This window comes from Excalfactoria chinensis, chromosome 1 (genome assembly GCF_039878825.1).
Source record: "Excalfactoria chinensis isolate bCotChi1 chromosome 1, bCotChi1.hap2, whole genome shotgun sequence".
NCBI lineage: Eukaryota > Metazoa > Chordata > Aves > Galliformes > Phasianidae > Excalfactoria > Excalfactoria chinensis.
The window spans coordinates 29,242,198-29,264,067 of NC_092825.1; the positions used below are offsets into that span (position 1 = coordinate 29,242,198).

The 21,870-nt window shown below is 43.5% G+C and overlaps 1 protein-coding gene across 2 annotated transcripts in view; it reads right to left on the reverse strand.

Moving 5' to 3' along the window:
• Positions 1–15,389: 15,389 nt before the first annotated feature.
• SLC38A1 (solute carrier family 38 member 1) overlaps positions 15,390–21,870 on the reverse strand; it is a 38,269-nt gene continuing 31,788 nt past the window's right edge. Inside the window, exons 16-17 of one of the 2 annotated variants that reach the window (XR_011902617.1) lie at positions 21,675–21,862; positions 15,390–18,341 (exon numbers count right to left, since the gene is read on the reverse strand). Coding sequence is in view for 1 of the 2 variants with exons in the window: in XM_072326645.1 (XP_072182746.1) it covers positions 21,758–21,862 (105 nt within the window). In the remaining variant the exon portion in view is untranslated. Of the gene's footprint in view, positions 21,863–21,870 lie in introns of both variants that reach the window. The other variant, XM_072326645.1, reaches the window with a different exon arrangement.

The following is a 21,870-nucleotide window of genomic DNA, read 5'->3' on the forward strand; positions in this document are numbered from 1 at the left end:
TATTCAAGAGGCATCTGGATGAGGAGCTATAAGATACGGTTTAGTAGCTTGAGGCAGCAGTGGTTGTGGGAGGACAGTTGGACTAAATGATCCTGTAGGTGGTAATACTCTCTTTGGAAGCTCCACATGAGTGCCCAGCCTTGTCTGGAGATTTCTGGAAAAGGTATTCCAGGTGGTGAGGCGGTAACAAGGCAAAACAATTGTATTACATTGTTTCTCTTCAGAGATGGCTTATTTCATATTTTTGGTAAGTCTGAGTCTCTGTGTTTGGGTTGTGGATTCCCTTTGGTGATTGCTTGGGTCTTTCACAGAGAAGGCAGAAAACACCTCTAGTTCAGTGTGGCACAACTGAGAAGAGTAGCTGTTCTCAGAAGGCAGTTCTCAAAGGTCTGACAGATCATTTCCTAAATTAACTTCTAATAGCTAGTTTTAAAGTGGTGTGTTTTTCTTTAAATTCGTTCTTTAAACGTGTATGCATTCTGCAAATGTCAAGTTCTAAGCACAACAGGCAACAATCCAAATTACTAAATTAGGAACAAAACTTGGCTATAACTTTGGCAAAAAATAATAATCAGTTCAGACTTTGGATTATTTGCAAATGGTTCACATGAATATATCAGTGCCAAAAACACCATCATCACATTTTCCAACCAGTCTTTATATTATTATTATCAAATATTTCATGTTGATAATTTAATTTGGACGTTAGTGATTTACTGCACCAAAACTGGGCTATGTTATTGCAGTCCCTAGGCAATAATACCCTGATGATCACCCATAAATGGCAGTAGTCACCCATGAGGTTGCTAGCTAATGGTCCAACACAAACTGAAGTTCTGTTAGCTATCTAATAAACACATTTTTCATAGCAGATTTGCTAATAACACCACTAAAAAGAACATCCCTTAATCATATATAATACCACCGGTATATTTTTAGTGAGAAATAAACAACCTTTATACTCAAAGCAGTTAAGGATCCACTCAACTGAAAGTACAACTCATTTAATACACTCTAAGAATATTAGTACAGTATGTTCAAAACTCTGTTGAAATAAATAATTTCTGGCACTTCCCCCAAAATAACTCTTCAATGAGCCCGTGCTTGTCTGCAGCTGCTTGTGTTGGCATTACGGGAAATGGCAGCTAGGTGGAGGAGTTGCTAATGCTACAGTGACAGAGCTAATGCAGCCAGCATCCTGGGTGGAAGAGGTCCCTAACTTTGTGCACTGCAGAGTTTTGTTGAATCACCGAGATTACTCACAGGATAAAACATTGAACACCTAAGTAATTATTTGTAGGTCCAATCATCACAAGCCTCGGGGTTGTTCTGGAATCGTCTCTGTTTTTCTGCTATGGTTACAGACAACAGTGATTAGCAGTTAAACTAGCATTTATTTTCTGTAGGGCTTTTTCCACCTGAAGCATTGTAATCTTTTGAATTTTAAATGCTTGGAGATCTTACCAAATCTATGAGCACAATTATACCCATAACTAATAACTCTTCAGGCTGAATAGTCCCATCAACCCTTCCTCATGGGAGGGGTGCTCCTGTTCTTTATGGCCCTTAATCCTTAGTAGATTCTCCCCAGTGTATCCATGTCTCTCTCGTACTGGAGATCCAAGTACCGGACCCAGCTCTCCAAGTGTGATCTCACCAGTGCCAAGCAGGGTAAGGATTACCTCTGTCCTCCTGCTGGCAATACTTTACCTAATGCAGCCCAGGATACCATTGCCTTTCTATACAGTAAAGGTATACTGCTGTGTTCATCAGGACCCTGGGGCCCTTTTCTGATTTTGAACAAGTACAAGAAAAAAAGAAAAAAGAAAAAGAAAAAGCTATGAAATTAGATGAACGTTTTTATAAATTTCCAAGTTGGAAGGCAGGAGAGCTAAGCAGATCATATAAATGCCAACCTCTCAGGTTAGTGAGAAGGAAATGTTATAAAGTTTTAATAAAACAGAAGGCTGCATTTCTGCTGAGGGAGCACATTATATATTTGTAGCTGTTAGTAACACTAAGCTGTTATGGGGAATCAGTAGGGACTTGCTCAGTTCAACAATAAATAAGTGCCTGAGTCCGTACATTAGGTGCAACAGATCTTATGTTTCAAGCACTGGAGTACACTGCGCAAAAGGAACATTTTAAGCACGTAGTGTTAGAGTGATTATTTTTACCTGCCAACCTCTTCCAACTGCTTTAAAGCCCGTAATAGAAATACTAGAGACTCAAAATATAACTCTGTACCTTTTTAACAAAAATGAGATCCAACACTGAGACTGCACATCTCTAGCAGGGACAGGCTGGGTGCTCTTTGTTCAGCCCACCCCTCTGGAATAACTTAAGTAGACTGTAAATTTTCTAGCCCTGCAAACACTATGTTTTCTTGATGTCATCTTCACTACCACAACAGCAATGTAAGAGCTCACATGGGAGGCTGGTGGGGTGTTGGCTGGAAGGGCACTGCTGCCCATGAGAGCAGTGACTGTCATTTAAGGATGGAGTTAATCTATCAGAAGATAGCTGTTAGCTGCTGGGTACTCCCTTTTTTTGTTTGTTTCTTTGTGGTGGTAGAGATGGGCAGCTCTGCAGCTGCTAAGCCATGACACGTGCTCCTTGGAGGTGGCAGGGAGTGAGCTGAGCAAGCTGTCCTCCTGCCACCCAGTTTGTAAGTGAGCTGCCCCAGTGCAGGGGAATGCTATTTGGAGCAGCAGCATGCAGGGATTACTAAATTGGAACTGCTGTTCCCTCGGGCTCTGTCATTGACACAGAGAGCACTACTCAGCACTACTCCCTGTTAAGAGCTGCAGCTGCCATGAGGCCTCCCTTCAGCTCTTCTGCTCTGGGCTGAACACACCCAGGGACCTCAGCCATTCTGCACATTTCTTGCCCTTTAGAAACTTCACCATTTTGTTCAGATGCTCTCTAGCAGATTTATGTCCTTCTTATACTGTGGCACCCAAACCTGAACCCAGTGCTGGAGGTGAGGCTGCACAGCGCAGAGCAGAGGGGACAACCTCTCACTTGTCCAGTGGTGTCCAGGTGTCAGACATGGTTGGCAATGCATAATAGTGTATGAAGACCAAATTGTTCATTGTAATTACTAAAGAATAAGATACTTCCCATCCTGAATCTCTTGATTTCTAGCTCTAAACATGTTGTAGTAGTAGCTTGCTAAGTGTGAACATTGGTGCCTGGGGTTCTTTCTACAAGTGACGTACACAGCTCCATTCTGCTATGGAGTGCACAACACGATCAACCATGAACATTCCACAAATGCAACATTTACGTTCTGGGGCAATTGCTTATTCTGGAGGAGTTTTTTTAATTGTGAGAAAAGATGCAATGTCCTCTTTGAATATGGCCTTTTCTGCAGATGGGTGTCAAAATGAGGTGTGGGAAACCCCCTTCAGAGGGTGTTTTTGGGTCAGCTCTTGCAGAGCAGTTAGTTAGAAGGAGCTCATCACATAACTCGTTATAGCAGCTGCGAACTGACCGAAGCAGCCACATGGTGGAGCTGGTTCTACGGACAGGAAGGGCAGAGTATCCCCTGAGATGTGGTGGTGCACAGGGCAGGCTGCCTCCTGAGCTGCCGGCAGGTATCCTGCTTGGTGTCTCCCACAGTAGGCAACCACAAGGCCTTAGGCCTTTCATTTTGCAAAACCACCAGCTCTTCTCTCCCTTCTGGCTTTCTGCACATCAATCATCTCTGTCTTTCCCCTGGAGATACCACATATTCACACCCCTTTCCCTCCTCCTCCCACCAACACTTCATTTTACAAGAGAGACAGCTCTTGTCGTTGCTGGGGTCTTACTCCAGGTATCTTAAAAATATATATATAAATAAATAAAAATAAAAAAGAAAAAGATGATGATTATCTTTTAGACAGGGTTAAAGGCTGCAAGCTGTGAATGAACACAATGAGCAGCCCTTAGGGAAAGGGAGTAGCAGAGATGCGGTCAATTCCAAATTAGTGGCAATGCCAAAACTTAACAGTGTCAGGCTTTATAGGACCAGACGTATTTAGCATTTCAGCAGTACTGTAAATGAGGATGTGCATCAGTATTTCCTGTGATTGTCAACCCTCTGATTGAACTCTTGGTATGTGGTGAATAATATTATTACAATACTGTACTTTCTTAAACGCAGAGGACATAATAAAGTCCCACCCACAAAGGTCAGATACATCTGACTTGCTATTGTTAAGAGTTAAGAGGTTTCCATTTAGTCTAACAATAACTTGTTTAGAAAATGAAGTCAATGAATTTCTTGTTTTTGTGAAAGGTGTCATTTTACTACAGCAGGAACAATGGAGTTTGTTTCTGGAGTGAAGCTAAAAATAGAGGAGAGATACTATTGGAACAGATGGCCATTTAAGACATTACAGCCTCCCTGATGAAATCAGTGTAAGTATTATTTACTCTGGTCTACTACTGGTTCTGTATATTTAAAGCAGGTCTATATACTTAAGGTATAATTGCTAAGCTAATTTTATATAAGTTATTATGAAGGAACTGCACTTCTAGAGTTCAGTACTATCAGGTATGTACTTGCTCATTTTATCACCATAAATCAGCTTAGACAAAAATCTGTAATTCTCATTTTTATGACAGTTTTGCTGTCTGAAGCTCTTGTAGAAGCCCAGTACTGGTCCACTGTATTTGTATCTAGCATTGCATTGGAATATGTACAGGGGGTCTCATCAGAAGAAAGAGTTTGAGCTATCATCACAAAGAACAAAATAATTATTAATAGAAGGGATTAGGAGAAAGCAATCTCTATTTTGTTTTTGTTTTTTGTTTTAGCTGATTGTATACTTTAAAGTCCTCTGTCTATAATTAGTTTCTTGGTTTTACTGATACGGCCACTTCGACCTGGATCTTGATAAAATCATAGGATCAAGATTGGAAAAGACCATCAAATCCAACCATCAGCCTGACCTGCTGAGTCCTATTGCTAAACTGTATCTCTTATTGCCACATCCACATGTCTCTTGCCTTCCAGCTTTGAAATCTAGAGCAAGCCCGATGTCCATGTTTATTATTAGGAGCCTAAATATCCTCTTGGAGTCAGACGTTAGTTCTGGTAATGCAAACATATTAATCTGTACCTAATTCTGTTACTTTTAATAGCCTGGTTGTCGAGCTATAAAGTAAAAACAGTGAAAAACAAAACTTCTTTCTCACTCTTTAAGTAACAAAAGTAGGCAGAAAGCTTACATTGAGCAGTACAGAAGATTCCAGCCAAATCCAGATTGACTTATCACTGTACTTATCACTGTATGTCCTGTGAGAGGATTTAGGAATCTACTAGGACTGCGTGTGTATTTTATACAACTTTTCTTTCATGCTCGTGTGAAAGAACCACATCAGCTCACATTACTGTGTGTGGTACAGATGAAAGTGTTGTATATAACCAAAGCAAGAGATTTCAGCAGCATCTGGCAGCATTAACAGCAAAGCTCAAAAAGAGAAGAAGATTGAAGCCTGAAAGTAACTTCCGAAATTATTGTATAGATCTCCGCCTTGTTTCTTCTCAAGCTAAAGGGGAGAGGGCAGGGTTCTGTACAACATCAGAATGAATCTAAATTTTGTTTGTGATTGATTTTGCTGTCTTACTTACATAACGCACCTAATCCTGCCTCTCAGCTCTGTAAATCACAGCCCACAGCCTTATTCTTAGGTATCTACTCAGAGGATCATGATGAAAAGAAAATCTCATTACTGATCTGCAGAGCAAGTGATACAGAATGGAAAGTAAAGAGAATTATAACTTTGCTACTTAGATTGAATCAGTTTTATCTTCCTTTTTATCCTGTATTAATTCCTATACACACAAAAACAAACCCCAAAACAACCATAGTGCCTGAGGGCAGGGGAATGAGGTGGAACTGGGATAAAGTATCTTCTCTGACCAGATGAGCCCAGGTCTTACATGTAAGGTGTGGAATTAGGGAGAAGGGAGCCGGAACAACATGTTTATTCCCATGTCCCTAGCTAAACCCACAAATAAATAGAGATTTACAAAGAGGTATTCAACTCTCTGAAAGAGAGGTCTTACGAATATAACATGGCCAGTAATAGCAAAGTGAAGCACTTCAAAAAAATCTGCTCTTATTTATTGACCTAAGAAGGAGCTGAGCTCTTCAGACAATTCATCCTTAATGGGGAGACAGCGTTTGGGCAGTCTGACCTTGCTCACGCTCCCTTGTCATCTGGGAGGTGTGGGTTTGTCTTTGGCTTTTTATGTAGAAAACAAAGGCAGTTCTGAAAATACTCACAGGGGCAGGGACTGGCCTCGCTTGAGCCATCCCTGCACTGAAAACAGTTGAGGTTTTATGCAAACACTTGTTTTCTGAAGGGAAATTTACAAGGAGAGATGGTGAAAGAGCTTGTGGGGAGGAAATGGGAAGTAAGGGGCATGGCGATTGTTTGCATGAGCCTCAGAGCGCTTGAGAAAGTTGTGCTGGCCTGGTCTCTGCTGTCCTCCAGCCACCTGCACCTTGAGAACAACTTGCCTGGGTGAAGCATTGAGCCAAAGGCTTAAACATCCCCTGTAAACTTCAAGGGTGAAGGAAAGGAGATTCTCCTAGTGGTGTAGCACTGTCTTGTGCACGCCGTCCTTCAGTGAGAGCTTCATCCATCTCCTGGCAGAGCAGGGGCATGAGACCATTGCTCCAGCTGGCAGAAATGGATGGAAACAATGTGACAGGAGCATGTACGGCCCCATCTCTTTTTAACCATTAGGAACCTAGTGTTTTGGAGCAGTATCAGAGCAAGCACAATCAGGAAGGCCACAAGAAATTAATTTCTGTTTACTTATTTGTTGTGTATCTCTGTGTTGTGCTGAAGAAATCATTCAACCTCCTGCAATACCCAGTTACTTTCAGCTGCCTTCCTGAAGGTAAGCATGTGACTCTGCTTTCGATTGCTACTGTAAATATACAATTATTTATAAACTACCTCACAGGGACCATATGGTCCCCTTTTGAATTAAAAATGCACAGACGGAGCTGAAAAAAATCTGTGAAAGAGAGGCATAGTAAATTGATACATGGCATACCATCTGCTTGCATGTGTGAGTGATGTTATAACAAACTGCAGGAGGCACAGCTAAGGCAACAGTAGAGAGCCAACTCCTTTGCGGTGTTTGAGGATCTTCTGTCGGTCTTATGCCTACTATCAGTTTTGTGTTGTGATTTGCTGTGGCACTATACCAAGAGGGCCATATTGGCCAACTTCTGCACACTTAGACTAATACCCATCTGTGGGTTCTGTTGAGTATCCAATGAGCACCCCAGAATTAGATTTCAATCGCTTTGATTTTTGCAGGGCTTATGAAACACACTGGATATTACCAATCAACCAGGCTAAAATTTACAATACTTCTGACAAAGTTTATTCTGTACAGCAGCAAGAAAACCAATGTAGGACTTCTAAATTTTTGAACTATTTTCCATACAGAACTGAAACTTCTGGTTTTTTTCACAGACGTTGTTAAAATAACACTTGCATTAGCGCTCACTTTTGGCAAAGGACCTGTAAATTTACACGTGTGTTATTATTATTGTTATTTGGATGTCAGGGCACTATAAGTGCACATGTCAAATGAAAGTAGTTGAACGGAGCCTTTGCCATGGCCATTGTTTACGATGCCACACAAGCTGTGGTGCATGATATCTTGTATGAATTGCTGGCAATGTAGATAGGGGGCAGCTCAGCAAAAGCAAAAGGGCATGAAGGAAATGGATGAAATATTGTGGTTTTTACTATGGCAAGAAAAGAATGGAGTGGTTAACCAGCAGGACAGCCTGCCCTGACACTGGCACTGCACATCTGGCCATGGTTTGGTGAGCTGGCTTGGTACTCATAGCACGTCACTTCTGCTCTTGTGTGGGTCAGGAATGAGGCGGGGAACAAGGAGGCAGCACTGCCTGTCCTGCCTGCTGGGAGACATGGCCCCAGTCTGTGGCTGTCATTGGGGTCTCGGGTCTGTGCTGCCCCTGCAGAAATCCATCTGTGGTCATGTCACACCAGAGAGGGGAGGTGCAAAAGCATCTCAGAATTTTTCATAAATACTTGAGAAAATGATAATTTTAATCAAAAAGGCACTTGGAATACACATTTCAAGATAGCAACAAGGCACATTTAATGAGTTACAAAATAGTGTCATGCATAATGTTAACACTGATATTATTCAATTGTATTCAAGTTGTTCAGGTTTTGACACTGAAATTCCAACCACAGGGCGGGAGCTGAGTCAGACAGATAAGAAGAGTTAAAAGGGAGATATAAATAAACAGAGCTGCCTTATTCTCTTCCACTGTTCTCCTTGAGGCCCCCAGCTGCAGAGCAGCACCCCCCTTGTGCCTCTGGGCACTTTCCTCCTTTAGTGCCTCTCTGCAGAGTACAGCATACACATGGGCACAGACTTCACCATCTCTACTGCCTATGCACTGAAAGTGATTTGAGACCCTGTGCTGAGAAACTGCACTGAGAAGTGCTGAGGTAGGAGAGTGGCACATTACTAAAAATGAAAGCAGCGTTCATCAAGAGACCCGTATTTTCATGCATAGCTTTCTGACCTTCTGTCAATCCTTCCTTCCTTCAGACAATAGTAAGGTTATGTGTTCACCATCGTTTTCCTCTTTCTCCTTCCTAGTCTTCCCAGGTGACAGACTGCTCACTGAGGCTCTACAGAGTCAGTTGAGCTTCTTTGGCCATGAAGCAGCCAGGAAGGAAGACAGTCCTTCTGAAAGTACCATCTGCTAACTTGAAATAGATAAAGCAGCAGGCACCCACTGTCTTGCATATTAGTTAAGGCCACCACAAGTAACATGAGCTGGGCTGCTAAATGATACGCACGCATCAGAGTTGTGCTATGACTGTTTTTGTTTCGTTTTTTCATCTATCAAAGCAAAACACTCAGTATCTCTTATAGAATCGTAGAATCACAAGGTTGGAAAGGATCTACAAGATCATCTAGTACAACCATCCTCCCGTTACTGTTGCTATCACAAGCCACTAAAACATCTCTCTTAGATCCTCATCCAGACGCCTCTTGAACACTAGCAGGGATGGCGACTCCACCACCTCCCTGGGCAGCCATTCCAGTGCCTGACAACTCTCTGAGAGAGAAAGATTTTCCTTATGTCTAACCTAAACCTATCCCAGGCCTGATGCATTAAAAATGCTGTGTGTACCTCTGAGGACTGCACTCACCTCTAGTTTCCTTTCTGGGTGAGATGGGTTTGTTCAGCAGAAACGTGTATGCTGCACTTTCTGCATGTTCAGATACAGAACAATAGTGCAGGAGGAAATGCTCCTGGTGACCTAGATTAAGTGGTGCTGCGGGCAGATGCATTTTTCCACAGCATGCAGCACAGCTGCAAAGCTATCACCAGCCTTGCTGATCTTTACACCCGGACCTCCTCAACAGAGCTTTGGAATAAGGTTGCCCTAAAAGATGGGGAGGGAGCTCCTTCATGGACTGGTGCTGGTTTGCATTCCTTCCAACAGCATTCCCTCAGCAACGCACCACTGCTATCATTTGCTGTCTGCTATCCTGGCTAGTTGTTGATTCTCCACACCTATTACAGAGTCAGTTTGGATAATTTTTCATTTCACATCAAGGTTGAAAGCAATAAAATATAAATCCTAAGCATCAATAAAGGTCACAGAGACTTGAAACCTATGTTAGGTTCCTCTCTCCCCCTCTCAAAGCAATTTGCCTGTAATTTAGCTCTGGTATCCCTTAAGGCAGTTCTTCGGATTGCTGTGTGGCTAATCTGGTTTGTTGTAACTAGATTATGGGTTTTCTGCCTTTGGTTCACCCTGATCTGCCTGAAAGGTGGCTGGGTCCAAAAGTTTGCTGAGCAGAGCAGTGGTGAGGGTGAGGACATGTGAACTTTCTTGCAGTTTTCAGCTGCTGGACATCCCAAAGTTAGTATTTCCCCAGCAGGGCTGCAGAGATATTATGGGTTGTGTGCAGGGACAGTGCTTCCTTTGGTATCCTTCAGTGACATAGTGGGGTTGGAAACATTGCAGGTTCTTCCTTGTGAGTAAATGCCATTCCCTGTGTGTAAATGTCCTCATCGTGTCTTTCCCCTTGAGAAACACACAGCACTTGGGGCTGGCTTCAATGAATCTCACTCCTTGTGGGTGTTGTTTACATTGCTCAGCTGTGCTAACCGCAGTGTTTTCTCAGCCATATGCAAGGAGTGTATTGCAAAAGGTTTGGGTTTTTTTTCTGGCTATTCATTTTGACCTATTCTGTTTACTGTCATCTGAGCTGTTTGTAAATACCAAAATCAAAAAAGTCTTTCCAATTTTAGACAGATGAGCCTAAGAGGTATTTAGATGCCCTCAAAGGAAGCATATGTTATTTCTGTAATAAACAAGACTAATGATCTCTTATGCTTTGTGCCTGATGGAGGGTTGTAATGTAAATACGGATATGTTACTACCTGAATGAACTGATTTATAATTGACCACTCTTTTTAGCACACTTCTCCCTAGACAAGTCAAAGACTTGTATGCCTGTTGTGCTATAGGGCCAGTCACTTACCTTAGGTGCCTGCCTGGGGATTGCTGACCCCCAGTTGGTGTGCATCTTTTGCTTTGTGGGGCTCATGCTTTGCTCAGTTGCAGAGAGAGAGAGAGGAGTGCTGGGCTTGACCTGGTGTGCTCTGGAGGAGGCAGAGATGTGCAGGAGCACTGCACTGTGGGACAGAAGTAGCTGGTGTCTGAGTTGTCTTCCCTCTCGCCAGAGGCTGCACTGCATCTCAGCAGGCCCTGCACAAAAGAATTCTGTTCCTTGGCTCAGAGTAGAGGTGAGGGTTTTAGCCCCTCTCTGAATTACCTTGGTAATGGTAAGTGATGAGTAACAAATGAATATCCCGCGCGAAGATGAAACTTCTGTTTGTGTGGTGAATCCAAATCCATATTGAAATAACACAGCTAAGTCTCAGTTATCCAGGCTTTTTCATCAACCAACTGTGATTGGTTGCCCTGTACCAGAACACTTTAAGAAGTCAGACAATTTCTCTTAGTACTCCTATTCCCGGGATTCGTTTCATTAACAGCAGGGATTGTGGCTTCTGGTTAAAACTGTCTGCCTGGGTAAAGCAAGGAGGCTGACCCTGTTTGTTCTGCCCAGAAAGATGCCAATTAGTGCTCCACTAGAGTCAGAATTTAACAAAGGCTCGAATGTTCCTGTTCCTGTTGCTCAACAAGATTGTTTATCAATTTACACGGAGGCCACACTGCCTTTTCAAAGTGCTGCTGGAGGGCTGCCAGACGTAGTAAAAGAAACTGCTTTCATTGTTTAAATGCCACTGAATACAAGAGAGGCAGACTGATGCTTGTTTTCCTTTTATTTTATGATGATCTAATTGCCAGATATATATAATTCCTCATTACGGCAGGGAAGTTGTTTCTGCAGCATCTGGTACTTCTCTGATTATCTACAAACGGTGTCTGAAAATTAATAGGAGATCCAGCTTTCCTGTAAAAGTACTGGTGGGAGCTGTTGCCTGCTCAGAGCCTGAGGAGACTTCAGAGTGCACGAACTGCCTTTGTCAGCGAGCATACAAGTATTATTTTGTTCACATCCTAGGAAATTACAGGCTTTAGTTACAGCTTCAAGAAATGTGTTCTACAAATGTTGTAGCATCTGTATGTTGCTGTTTTTACTGCAGTCGTTGTACAGGTCATTAATCTCATCTCACCTCGTAAAAATTTCTCCACCCTCTTTATGAGTTTCTTTGTTATCATAACACTTTCCAATACCTTGGCGCCCAGCTCCGCTATACTCCATTATAATTACCCAGGGTAGAACAATGCTTTTTTATACTTGTCATGTCCCACTCCTCCAGTGGAGCTGCTGAGCACCATGTTCTCCACATTGCTGCTCTGGACTGAGCATCCAGGAGCATGGCTGAGCTTTGCAGAACTACTCCCAGAGGCTGGGAGGCATTTGGCCAGCAGATCCTCCATGCTCTGGGCCTTGTGTGGAAGCTTGGCAGCACAAAGCTGCTGCCTCATCCTCTTCCTACTGCTCACTTGAAGATGGAAAGGGGTTGGCTAACAGATGTGACGTTGTGGTGGTGGTGGCAGCCCAAGGAGGGAGCAAGCTGTACTACAGAGTACGCAGACAAACAAGGATAAGGGCCCTCCTTGTACGTGTTAGGAGAGCCCACCTGCATGGATGCCAGAAGCCCACCAGCTCCCCTGCAGCCCACAGGGCACAGTAATAATCTCACAGCTTATTTCTGATGGCTGTGTGTGCAGTGAGCAGAGGTGAGACCAGTTTCCATAGAAACGCAGGGGAAAGATGAGGCAGCACACTGGAGGTGAACGGTGTCTGACATAGCATTTTGGAGAAGCATTTCCAGCTCTGTCAAAGACACTGATCCTGCTAGGCTGTAACCCATCCTGCATGGGATCATGAATGCTGAAGGCCACAGTGAGACTCCAAAATGCACTGTGCCTGTGATGAGGTACAGGTCTGCTTCTGCGGGAGCAGAGCTGGGAGAGTAGGTGCATTTGGTGCTCCTGCTTTCATCTCTGCCATCACTGCCAAACAGCTCTGCACAGTCTTGGTCCAATGCTGTGTGAAAAAGAGAAACTGCCAACGGAAGTGCTGAGCAACCTCAGCTGTCACAGAACCACAGAATCAAAAAGGCTGGAAAAGACCCTCCAGTTCATGAAGTCCAACCATCAACCTGATCTACTGAGTCACATCACTAAGCTACATCCCTTAGTGCCTTGTCTGCACAACTCTTAAGTACTTCCAGAGATGATGACTCACTCTTTTCCCAGCACAGCCCATTCTAGTGCTTGACCACCCTGCTTGTGAAGAAATTCCTCCTTACACACCACTTGAGACTGTCCTGCTTTAAGGCAAGGTGGTGGCAGCTCTGCCCAGTGTGCAGGGCCGGACTATAGCAGGCGGTAATGAGACAGTGCAGGCCTGCAGCCACTGCCTTAACAGCCCCCCGTCTGCCTTGTGCCCAGTGCTCCCTACAGCAGCACATGAACCTCCTTCAGGCTGCCTCAGAGCGTGGCTAAAATTTGTCACACACGTTCTATCACCTGCTGAGATTTTGTTGTGCCTGTGGCAGCTGTGCTTTTGTATGTTACCTGTGTATGTGTCCTGTCGGCAGGATGGGACGTCACTGAGCCTCACTGGAAAATCAGCAGTTTGAGGGAATGCACCTGATCACAGGTCCCCAGAGGTGTCTCGGAAGGAGGAGCTCACAGACATGAGCATGAACAGCGCCTGGTGCGTTCACAGGGTACAGCCTGAAGTAAGGCTCCCTGCCACACATCAGACAAATGCCACTAGCTTTTCACAGCTGCCAGCAGGGCTTGCCTGCTGCTGGGACAGTGCATTGCCAAAGAGCCGTGACGAGCAGGGAGCTGGAGCTATGGCCGTCTCTGAGAAAAGGGCTGGAGGCTTCAAGCTGGATGGAGATTTCCAAGGAGGGGATGTGGTTCTTGTCTCCAAGGTATGTTTTGGTTCCAGTTCTCCAGGACAGCAGTGCCAGTGGAGCCAGGCCTGTCATCCAGGCAGTGCCATGGAGCAGCTTTGCTCTGTTAATGGGCTCGGTGACATGGTGGCTTTTGCCCAGGGGCAGGCACCCAGCCCATTGCAGCCTACTTTCATAGCTCTATTGTCTCAACTTTGGTCGAACTACACCTTTTTCCAAGAATCCCAATAAACTCATGTTTTCCAAGCAGTAAGCCGTGGCAAGGACGAGGCCTGCTAAGCCAACTGCACTTTCCCTCGCCAAAGCTGTGGCATTTAGCAGTGTAATACACACAGACTTCATTGTCTCTAACAGTAACTTGAAAGTGAAATGCACGGTACGTAATGTTTGCGAAAGACAGGTACTAGGCTGCCTGAAAACTTATATAAGAGCACTGTTAATGTTAAGTAGGCCCTGTTTTGACCAAGGTGTATGAGCACAACTGAACACAAAGCAAATGCTGTTGCAGCCCTGTGGGGCCTGAGAACAAAAGCAAAGACCACATTCAGTTTGTCATGGGTCTGTGACAGACCTGTTAACTCATCTCAGCTTCCTCCAAACTTATCAAAGCTGATGTGAGTGCTTCCAGCTCTGAGCACGGTGAGGAATGAGATGTCTTAATAACAGCCTGAATTTAGCTTCAGCCTGAAGACCAGCTGTATGTACATGAACTGAAGAAAAAGTTCAACCAAATGGGGGGTAGTTTCTCCCCTCAGACAGGGTGTTCTATGCCCAAGGAAAAGGTAATTTTCCTTACTTTTTGCCCCCTAAGTAGGGAGCGGTTAGATGAACTCACAGATCTGGCCAGGCACAGGGATTCATAAAGACCAAGCAAAAGGTAGGAGTCAGTGTCTAGGAAGGAAGCTGTGTTATTTGGCCCTGTGGTTTAGGGTGAACTTGAGGTGAAGCTGACAATTTGCACTGCAGGTGACAGATGCTTGTGCTCATCTCTGCAGGCAGGAAGAAAAGAAATACAGCTTCTTCTCTCCCTCTACTCCAAAAGCCACTCTCCTGAGCTTTAAGGCATGGTTCTGAGACGTCTCTGCATTGCTGGGTAGAGAGCAGAACCAAATGGTATGCCTGAAGGGGCTGAGCTATTGGATCAGGTCAGGAGCATGGCTTCGAGACATCTCCCTGGGTTTGTGGACCAGACAAAGACTTGTCAAGGATCCCCTGGTACACAAATCCTCCCATCATTGTTCCCACAGAGGGGTGGGGGAGCTGCACCACAGATACTGACTGTTCCCTCCCCTTCAGTCTTATGGCCAGGGCTCCAGCCAAGGGCTTGTCTTGTAAGTGGTCACTACAACCTCAGCACTATTTAAAATTTGTGGTCAAAAGCAAAAAGCATTTTTGAGACCTCCTCAGGCTGTGACAGAGGCATAGATGTAGTCAGGAACACTCACATAGCCTCCTCATCCTTCTGCTACAAGTTTCTGCCTCAGTAGCAGAGAACATACATTGGAGGTTGTTCTGTTCCAGACACTATTTTGGCATCTGAGCTCAAACCCAAGTACAGGAGGCCTTATAGCTTTACACTGAAAAAAAACTGGTCAGTGTGGACATTCTTCAGGGAATGGACGGAAGGAAGCACTGATTAGCAGCTCTGTTCTGTGGTGACACTAAGTCCTAGCTTTAAGTCCCTCTAAAGCTCCATCAGAAATTTCATCTCCACAGCCATGTATTGTTGTGCCCTATATTTTACACCAGGTCTTATGGAATTGGCTTCACAGAGCTGCAAGCCCCGAGTTCAGTGGAAACACTTGCGTAAGAGCTGGGAACACATCCTGTTTAGGGGATTAAAATGATATACATTCATCCCCTTCAAAGAATGACTATTGCCCAGATGTTAGTTTAGATCACAATTTTAATGTTCAAAATCTATAGAGGTAACAGAGAGATTACAGAACATAATACATTTTTCTTTTAAGTTTATTTACACACTGAAACTGAAAACTGCATCATTTATTTGAACATGAAGAGCACAAAGTATGATGACGATAGCAGGAGCAAAATGTTACCGATCACTCACTTGAACACCCTATTAGAGATGAGCTCATATCGAATGTACATCACTCAAACAGTACTGTTTACATTGGGTCTGGGTGAGCCTTAACGTACCTTGGGATGCTATAAACAGATTTCTATAAACAAGTTCAAGTCTTGTGGAAACATACCTTTACGGTTTGTATTTTGTTGGCTGTAACAGTGAAAACAAAAGGTACAAGTAATTTGGAAAGCTCTGTAGAAGCGACTGCATATAATTTTTTCCTCAAATTTGTGCTCATGGTGAAAGCAAATGTTATTTCAAGTTTCATTTTCATCCAAGATCATAAACTAAACATGGAAAAAATACAATTATTTTTAGATGCATTTCTCAACCTCCGATTTCCATCAATCCTGAAAAACACGTTCCTGTGCTTTACCAGCGAGACTCTATGCCTGCAGGACCAAGGCTGCACTCCTGTGGAGGCACTCTTGGGACTTACACAACAGTGGTTCCCTTCCATCCCCTGCACCCTGGACACACAGCCATCCCCTGAACAAAATGCTGGCGTCCGGTTCATCATACATACAGAGGGAGTTGCAAGCCATCCCTGTGCGGCTGATACTCTCCCAGCACAGGAGGTGCTGGCGTTGTGGTTACAGACAGCAGTGTCTGCCTGGGGCTGTGGTGGGGCAGCTGAGGGCCACAGGCTAAAACTGCACCAATTGCCGTGTTTGTCACCTACCCTGGCATGTGATACTTCATGTCTCAACTACATTTTTGCTGGTTGAAAAGGAAGTACAGAAGTCCTTGCCCGACTTCTATCTGTTCTAGTTGCCTTCCATGGAAAATACTGACAGCTATGCCCGAAAACCAAAGTGGCGAAACATTAGGGCAGGTTGTTGGCTGCAGCTTACTCCACTTTCTGCATTAAGGCTGTGTCAGCGTGCTGCTGCCACCTGACCTCAGCTGAGGTACTGAGGGCATTACATGTGCCCTCTGTGCTAGGAGAGACTTGCTACGGAGAAACCAGGGAGATGTGCTGCAATTAAACCTAGCAATTTCATTGGACCTTTTTTGAGTTTTTTCCTTTTTTTTTTTTTCTTTTTTTCTTTTTTGCTATTTTTACATTAGCAACGTCATTATAATTTCAAGTTCAGGATTCAAATCGCCAACTCTGGGAAGAAAGGAAAAGATATAGATTCTGCTAAGTCTGAAGCTAAAGCATTTGTATTTCTATTAAAATTATTCTTAATATGCAGAGCCTATCTCAACACTCATATATCATAGGGGATAAACAACTGCAAAAATATACAGCATCCTATTTATTTACAATATATATATGTACATAAAAATGAAATTTCCTACAGTAAAACACAACTGCATAGATTTGTCTTCAGTAACATAGGCATGTGTACAATTTGTGAATTCTAGACCTTTCCAGCCCTGTACTTTTTATTAATCCATTATCTTTTTTTTTTCCTTTTTTTTCTTTTTTTTTTTTTTTTTTCACAGTTTGTTACAGAAATCCTTACATTAGATACAAATAAAACATTCTTTGTGTACCTTATAGGATATAAGGACTTTCCTGATGCCAGGTGCTCTCAGGAACTGTTTAAGCGAGCAGCCTGGTACCAGGAGATAAAGCCATCTTGTGGAACTGCTGATGGACCTGAATACATTCTGCTGTGCCTCTCTCCTAAAGGCACCGGGGTGAGACATTAGGACTGGAGGTGGGATAACACCACATGGAAAGAGTTTTGTTTTGACCAAGATGCTCTTTAGCCTTAATGTAAGGTTCAAGCAAAGAAACATATTAAATTAACGACGAACTAGAGATACCATTGGTTGCTATTGTTAATACTCAGTATCAGAGAGAACTGTGGTGCTTATGCCTCGTAAGGCAGATGTACAGACAAAAGCCATGTAACATCAAAACTGCATTTGCACAAATGACCTGTTCCAAGGGGAGCGCAAGCTATGGATCTGTATGCAGCTCAGGACAGCAGCCTTCAAGGACAGGTGGGTGTCCCTGCCCTCACAGGATGGGGCTGGCCTTTCCCCCCCAGCTCCACACAGGGGCCGGGCACTGCTTGAGTCTGTGTGAATTCTACTTACGAGCTGTGCTAGTGCACAGATTTGACATTGGCTCTCTGACCAGGAGCAAGCATCACCCAGAGAGATCACAGCTTTCATCACACTGTTCTCAAATAACAACCCACTGTGTTTTTACTTATTAGGCATGTTTGCTGCCAGCCAGAGAAAGACAGTTGTATTCTGCAACCGAAAGGGTGGTTTAAGCTCAAAACTGTTTTCTTTGCAGTGTGCTGTGGACTAGGAGAGGCAGCAAGTCTGTCTTTTCAGTGTAGGATTAACTCCTTCGATCTTACTAGAAGCCCCTGCTTCTAATTACTCCTTCCTTGTCTCTCACCACTCAGCTGTTGCTATTAAGCAAAAGAGAAGTTTAAAGTATTTTGCTGCACTTACTAGGAGCAATTTTTCATCCAGTCTATGAAATCTGCAGTGCTCACGACAGTGATAAACTCTCTATGAAAAGAAAGCATGCTACCACCTACTAAGTAGATACGGTACTCTGGATCCTATTAATTTAACAACAGAGAAACTCCTACAGCATTTCACTGTGCTCTTTAGATCCTAGCTAAAATGTGGGACTCGTACATTGTTGGCTACAAGTTCACTATTCCAAATGAACTGAATAACAGCAGTACATTTTACAGATAACCTCATACAAATATTGTCATCCATCACTGATGTTGACAGTTACAGCAGGGTCTATTGCATTCTGTTAAGAATGTATAAACCTGATGAGAAAACAAAAAGCACGTTATTTCACGTTCATTACCACAGACATCAATAAACACATGATTCCTTTCCATAAATATCTATAAATATGATGCCAGTAATCAGCCTAAGCAAAATTCCCTCTATTTTATTTTTTTCCCCACAGACCCAGAAATGAAGCCTAATTGAAGACTCAGTATTTCACGTATCTGTCTTTTAGTATCTAAAATATGCTTTGATGGTACAGTACCTTGGGTAATTTCCCTCTGTGCACACACCCAGATCATTCTTCTCCCTAATTATCCAGTAAAACTCCAGTATACAAATAAACCAGGAAAAGGAGTAAGGCTGAAGAACAAAGAGGAGGGAGATGGTTTGTCGTGGAGGAGACTCAGGAAGAAGCATGGAGCAATCAGACATCCAACAGCCCCTCAAGTCAAAGTGTAGTACACAAGACTACACAACATGGGGAAGGGAAAGAAGGGAAAACATAGTTGTGATCATGCTGGGACTCTGTGCAGCAGATCAGACCTCTAGATTCTACCTAAATGTTTGAAAATCACTCCCAGGATCTCCTCTTTCACAGCCTCCCAGTGCACAGTGCATCACTGCTCAAAGATCAGTAGTAGAAGGATAAAGGGGAAAAAAAACAGAAGGGCGTTGGAGCATTATGAGGATAACACTATACAGTATTCTCAGGTCTGAGTTAGGCTTATTGGGATGAAATCCAGAGAGATTATAAAGTGCCTTGGACCTTGACACATGACTGCAGCAAGCTAATAATAGCATGATCAAGTGGTTTGCACTGGAAGGGATCTTTAAAGATGATCTAGTTCAACACCACTGACATGGGAAGGGACACCTTCTACTATGCCAGGTTGCTTAAAGCCCAATCCAACTTGATCTTGAACAAAGGCAGGGATGGAGCATCCACAGCTTCTCTGAGTAGCCCGTTCCAGCGCCTCACCATTCTCATCATGAAGAACTTCTTCCTTCCAATCTAATTCCAACCTTCTCCAGTTTAAAACCATTGCCCCATGTCCTCCACATGGTAATGTGTCTTTTTGATTCAAAGTTTCAAACCATGCTCCTGCTATGGCTGCCTTTGTGGATGCCTCTAAAAGGGAAGCCACAAATGACATCTCAAGCTGGAAGATGCAGGGAATGATCTGAGAGGAGATGGCAAGAACTAATTCTTCTCTCTAGACTTTCACTAGCACCTAGACTTGTAGGCTACAGTGAATGAGAGCCCACCTGATGAAAGCGGTCACATAAAGAGGACAGGTTAGAGGTCAGTTGCTGGAAAGTGTTAGCTGCTGATCCTCAGCCTGCCTCAGCCTTTGGGTCCATCTAGCTTAGCTATTCATGTTTTAAACACTAGGCTGCATGGGAGGAAGGACGTCATGCTGGAGACTTTGCTGGGAGCCTGTATTGCTTGGAATATAAATCTAGCAGGTCAAGACAGACTGAGGGAGCTCCACTCTAAATCAGCAGGTCTTTTGTTAGAAGGAGGGGACTTACGGTTTTCCTCTTGCTCCAAGGACCTCTCCACATGCTGATGCCTAAATTCCAAGCAATGCCCCAAACTAACCTCTCTGTATGTTACCCTTAGAAACCAACTCTCAAGGTCCTGGGAAGGCTCTGGGGTCTCAACTGGGTTCAGTGCCTTCAAGCCATGTAGGACAAAGTGGGGGCAACTGAGGTAATTCAATAGCTTGCAGAAATCCCAAGACCCTGAATTCTCCATCCCTAACCTTAAAAAGAACAAGCTGTAATGACAGTTTACCCACAGGCAGTGCTGTTAACTACAGGCTCCTCCCACAGCTACAGTGGGAGCCAGAGGGTCACTGCACACTGACAGGTACATCTCAAACACACATTACTTAGAGCATTACTTAGCCCTTGGATGTGACCTAGGGCTTCCTTCAGCCTTCAGGTTTTTTTTTCAGTAAGAGCCAGTTTCATCTTCTGAGAGCAAAACTCAGACACATTTTAGCTCACAGGATGAATGATACGAAGTGAACACAATTATGCTGCTGGCAGTGCACTAATAAATGTCTGCTGAGGATGGTCAACAATCACCTGCTTAGCATTTGAATCTCTATAAGTAGTTCTCTACACCAGCTATAAGGCATTAGGCAAATACTTGTGGACAACAGATACAAGTTACAGTGTTTCTGCTAGTAGTAATTGAATGTCTTTTCTGTATTGTTTTAAAGAATTGATGTGAAATGTAAACAAAACATTTCAATATTGCAAAGTGTTTATGTTATTTGAAAGAAATTCTACAGGCTTCCAATTCCATTAGAAATCTGGTAGTTCAGTAGGGTGAGTCAGATCCTGCTCCAGATGCAGTCAGAAACCCTGCTGACTTCAGAGGGAGGAGGATGAAATACGAGAGGAGCAAATCTCTGCAAGGTCACCCTAGGTGTGTACTAATGAATCCAAGAATGCAAAAGGCATGAGGTATAATTAAATGTGTAGGTTTTGATAAAACTGGAGCCTGCCATTGTTTTCTGAGATGAGCAGGGCATTAGTGAGCAGTTTGATGCTGAAAGAAATGCAGACTTCCTATGGAAATCTCTGAGCATCTGCTTCTCTTTAGGTTCAGGTACTCATTGCTGAGCATCCTGGCTATTGGTGGACAGGTGCAAACTGAAAAGCAGCAGGGAAATGGTGGCTGATGATGATCATCCTAATCCAGCTCCTTGTACCCCTTTGCAAACACACACACACACACACACACACAGGCCTGCTTCTCAAAGCAACAAATGAGCCAAGCCAAGGTCTGGCTCCTCCACTGCAACATTAGAAAGAGAAGCACCAGATTTAGGAACTAAGTTTATACAGCGCTCGTTTATCCTCTGGTGGTGCTTTTTGTATCCATATCCAGAATGCTACACTTAGTTTGTGAGGCAAATGGTGTACAAAACAGCAAAAGAACAAACAAACAAACCAACCGAATGCATACAATTCAAAAGCAGTTTTTGTTAAAATGCAATGGGAAAGGGAGTGAACTGATGACATTTGGGATAATCACTCCAGCTGGAATTGATAACAAATGTTGCTGCTCTAAAGGAGCAGAGCTCATGGTTCAAGGGCTAAGAATAATAACAGAACAATGCAGTTCATGGGTGGAAGAGGAAAAACAAATTGTGATGAATTCCTATGAGCAATACTCTATATAGTCTTGCAGACAACACAGAATTGGTGCTTATCTGATTACTCAGTATTGTGGGACAGAGTGATATGCCTGTTGGAATAACGGGTCTGTTTTCTGCAAGGAAATATACCCAAAACAGCATTTTCAGTACTGGAAAATCATTATTTGGATTTGATTTGAGTAAACTCACAAAAGGTAGAATAGATAACAGAATGGATGGTTGCGATTTTGGTGTGTAGCAAACAGGCATGTCTCCTTTTCAGAAGGTCAACTTCAGTTGCTGCCTTCAGTACTACCTCCTGACTGTACCCAGTCATAGATGACCAATGGGATGCTCACTAGGGAAAACATTATCCCTAGTGCCAAGAAAAGGGAAGCCTGAAACA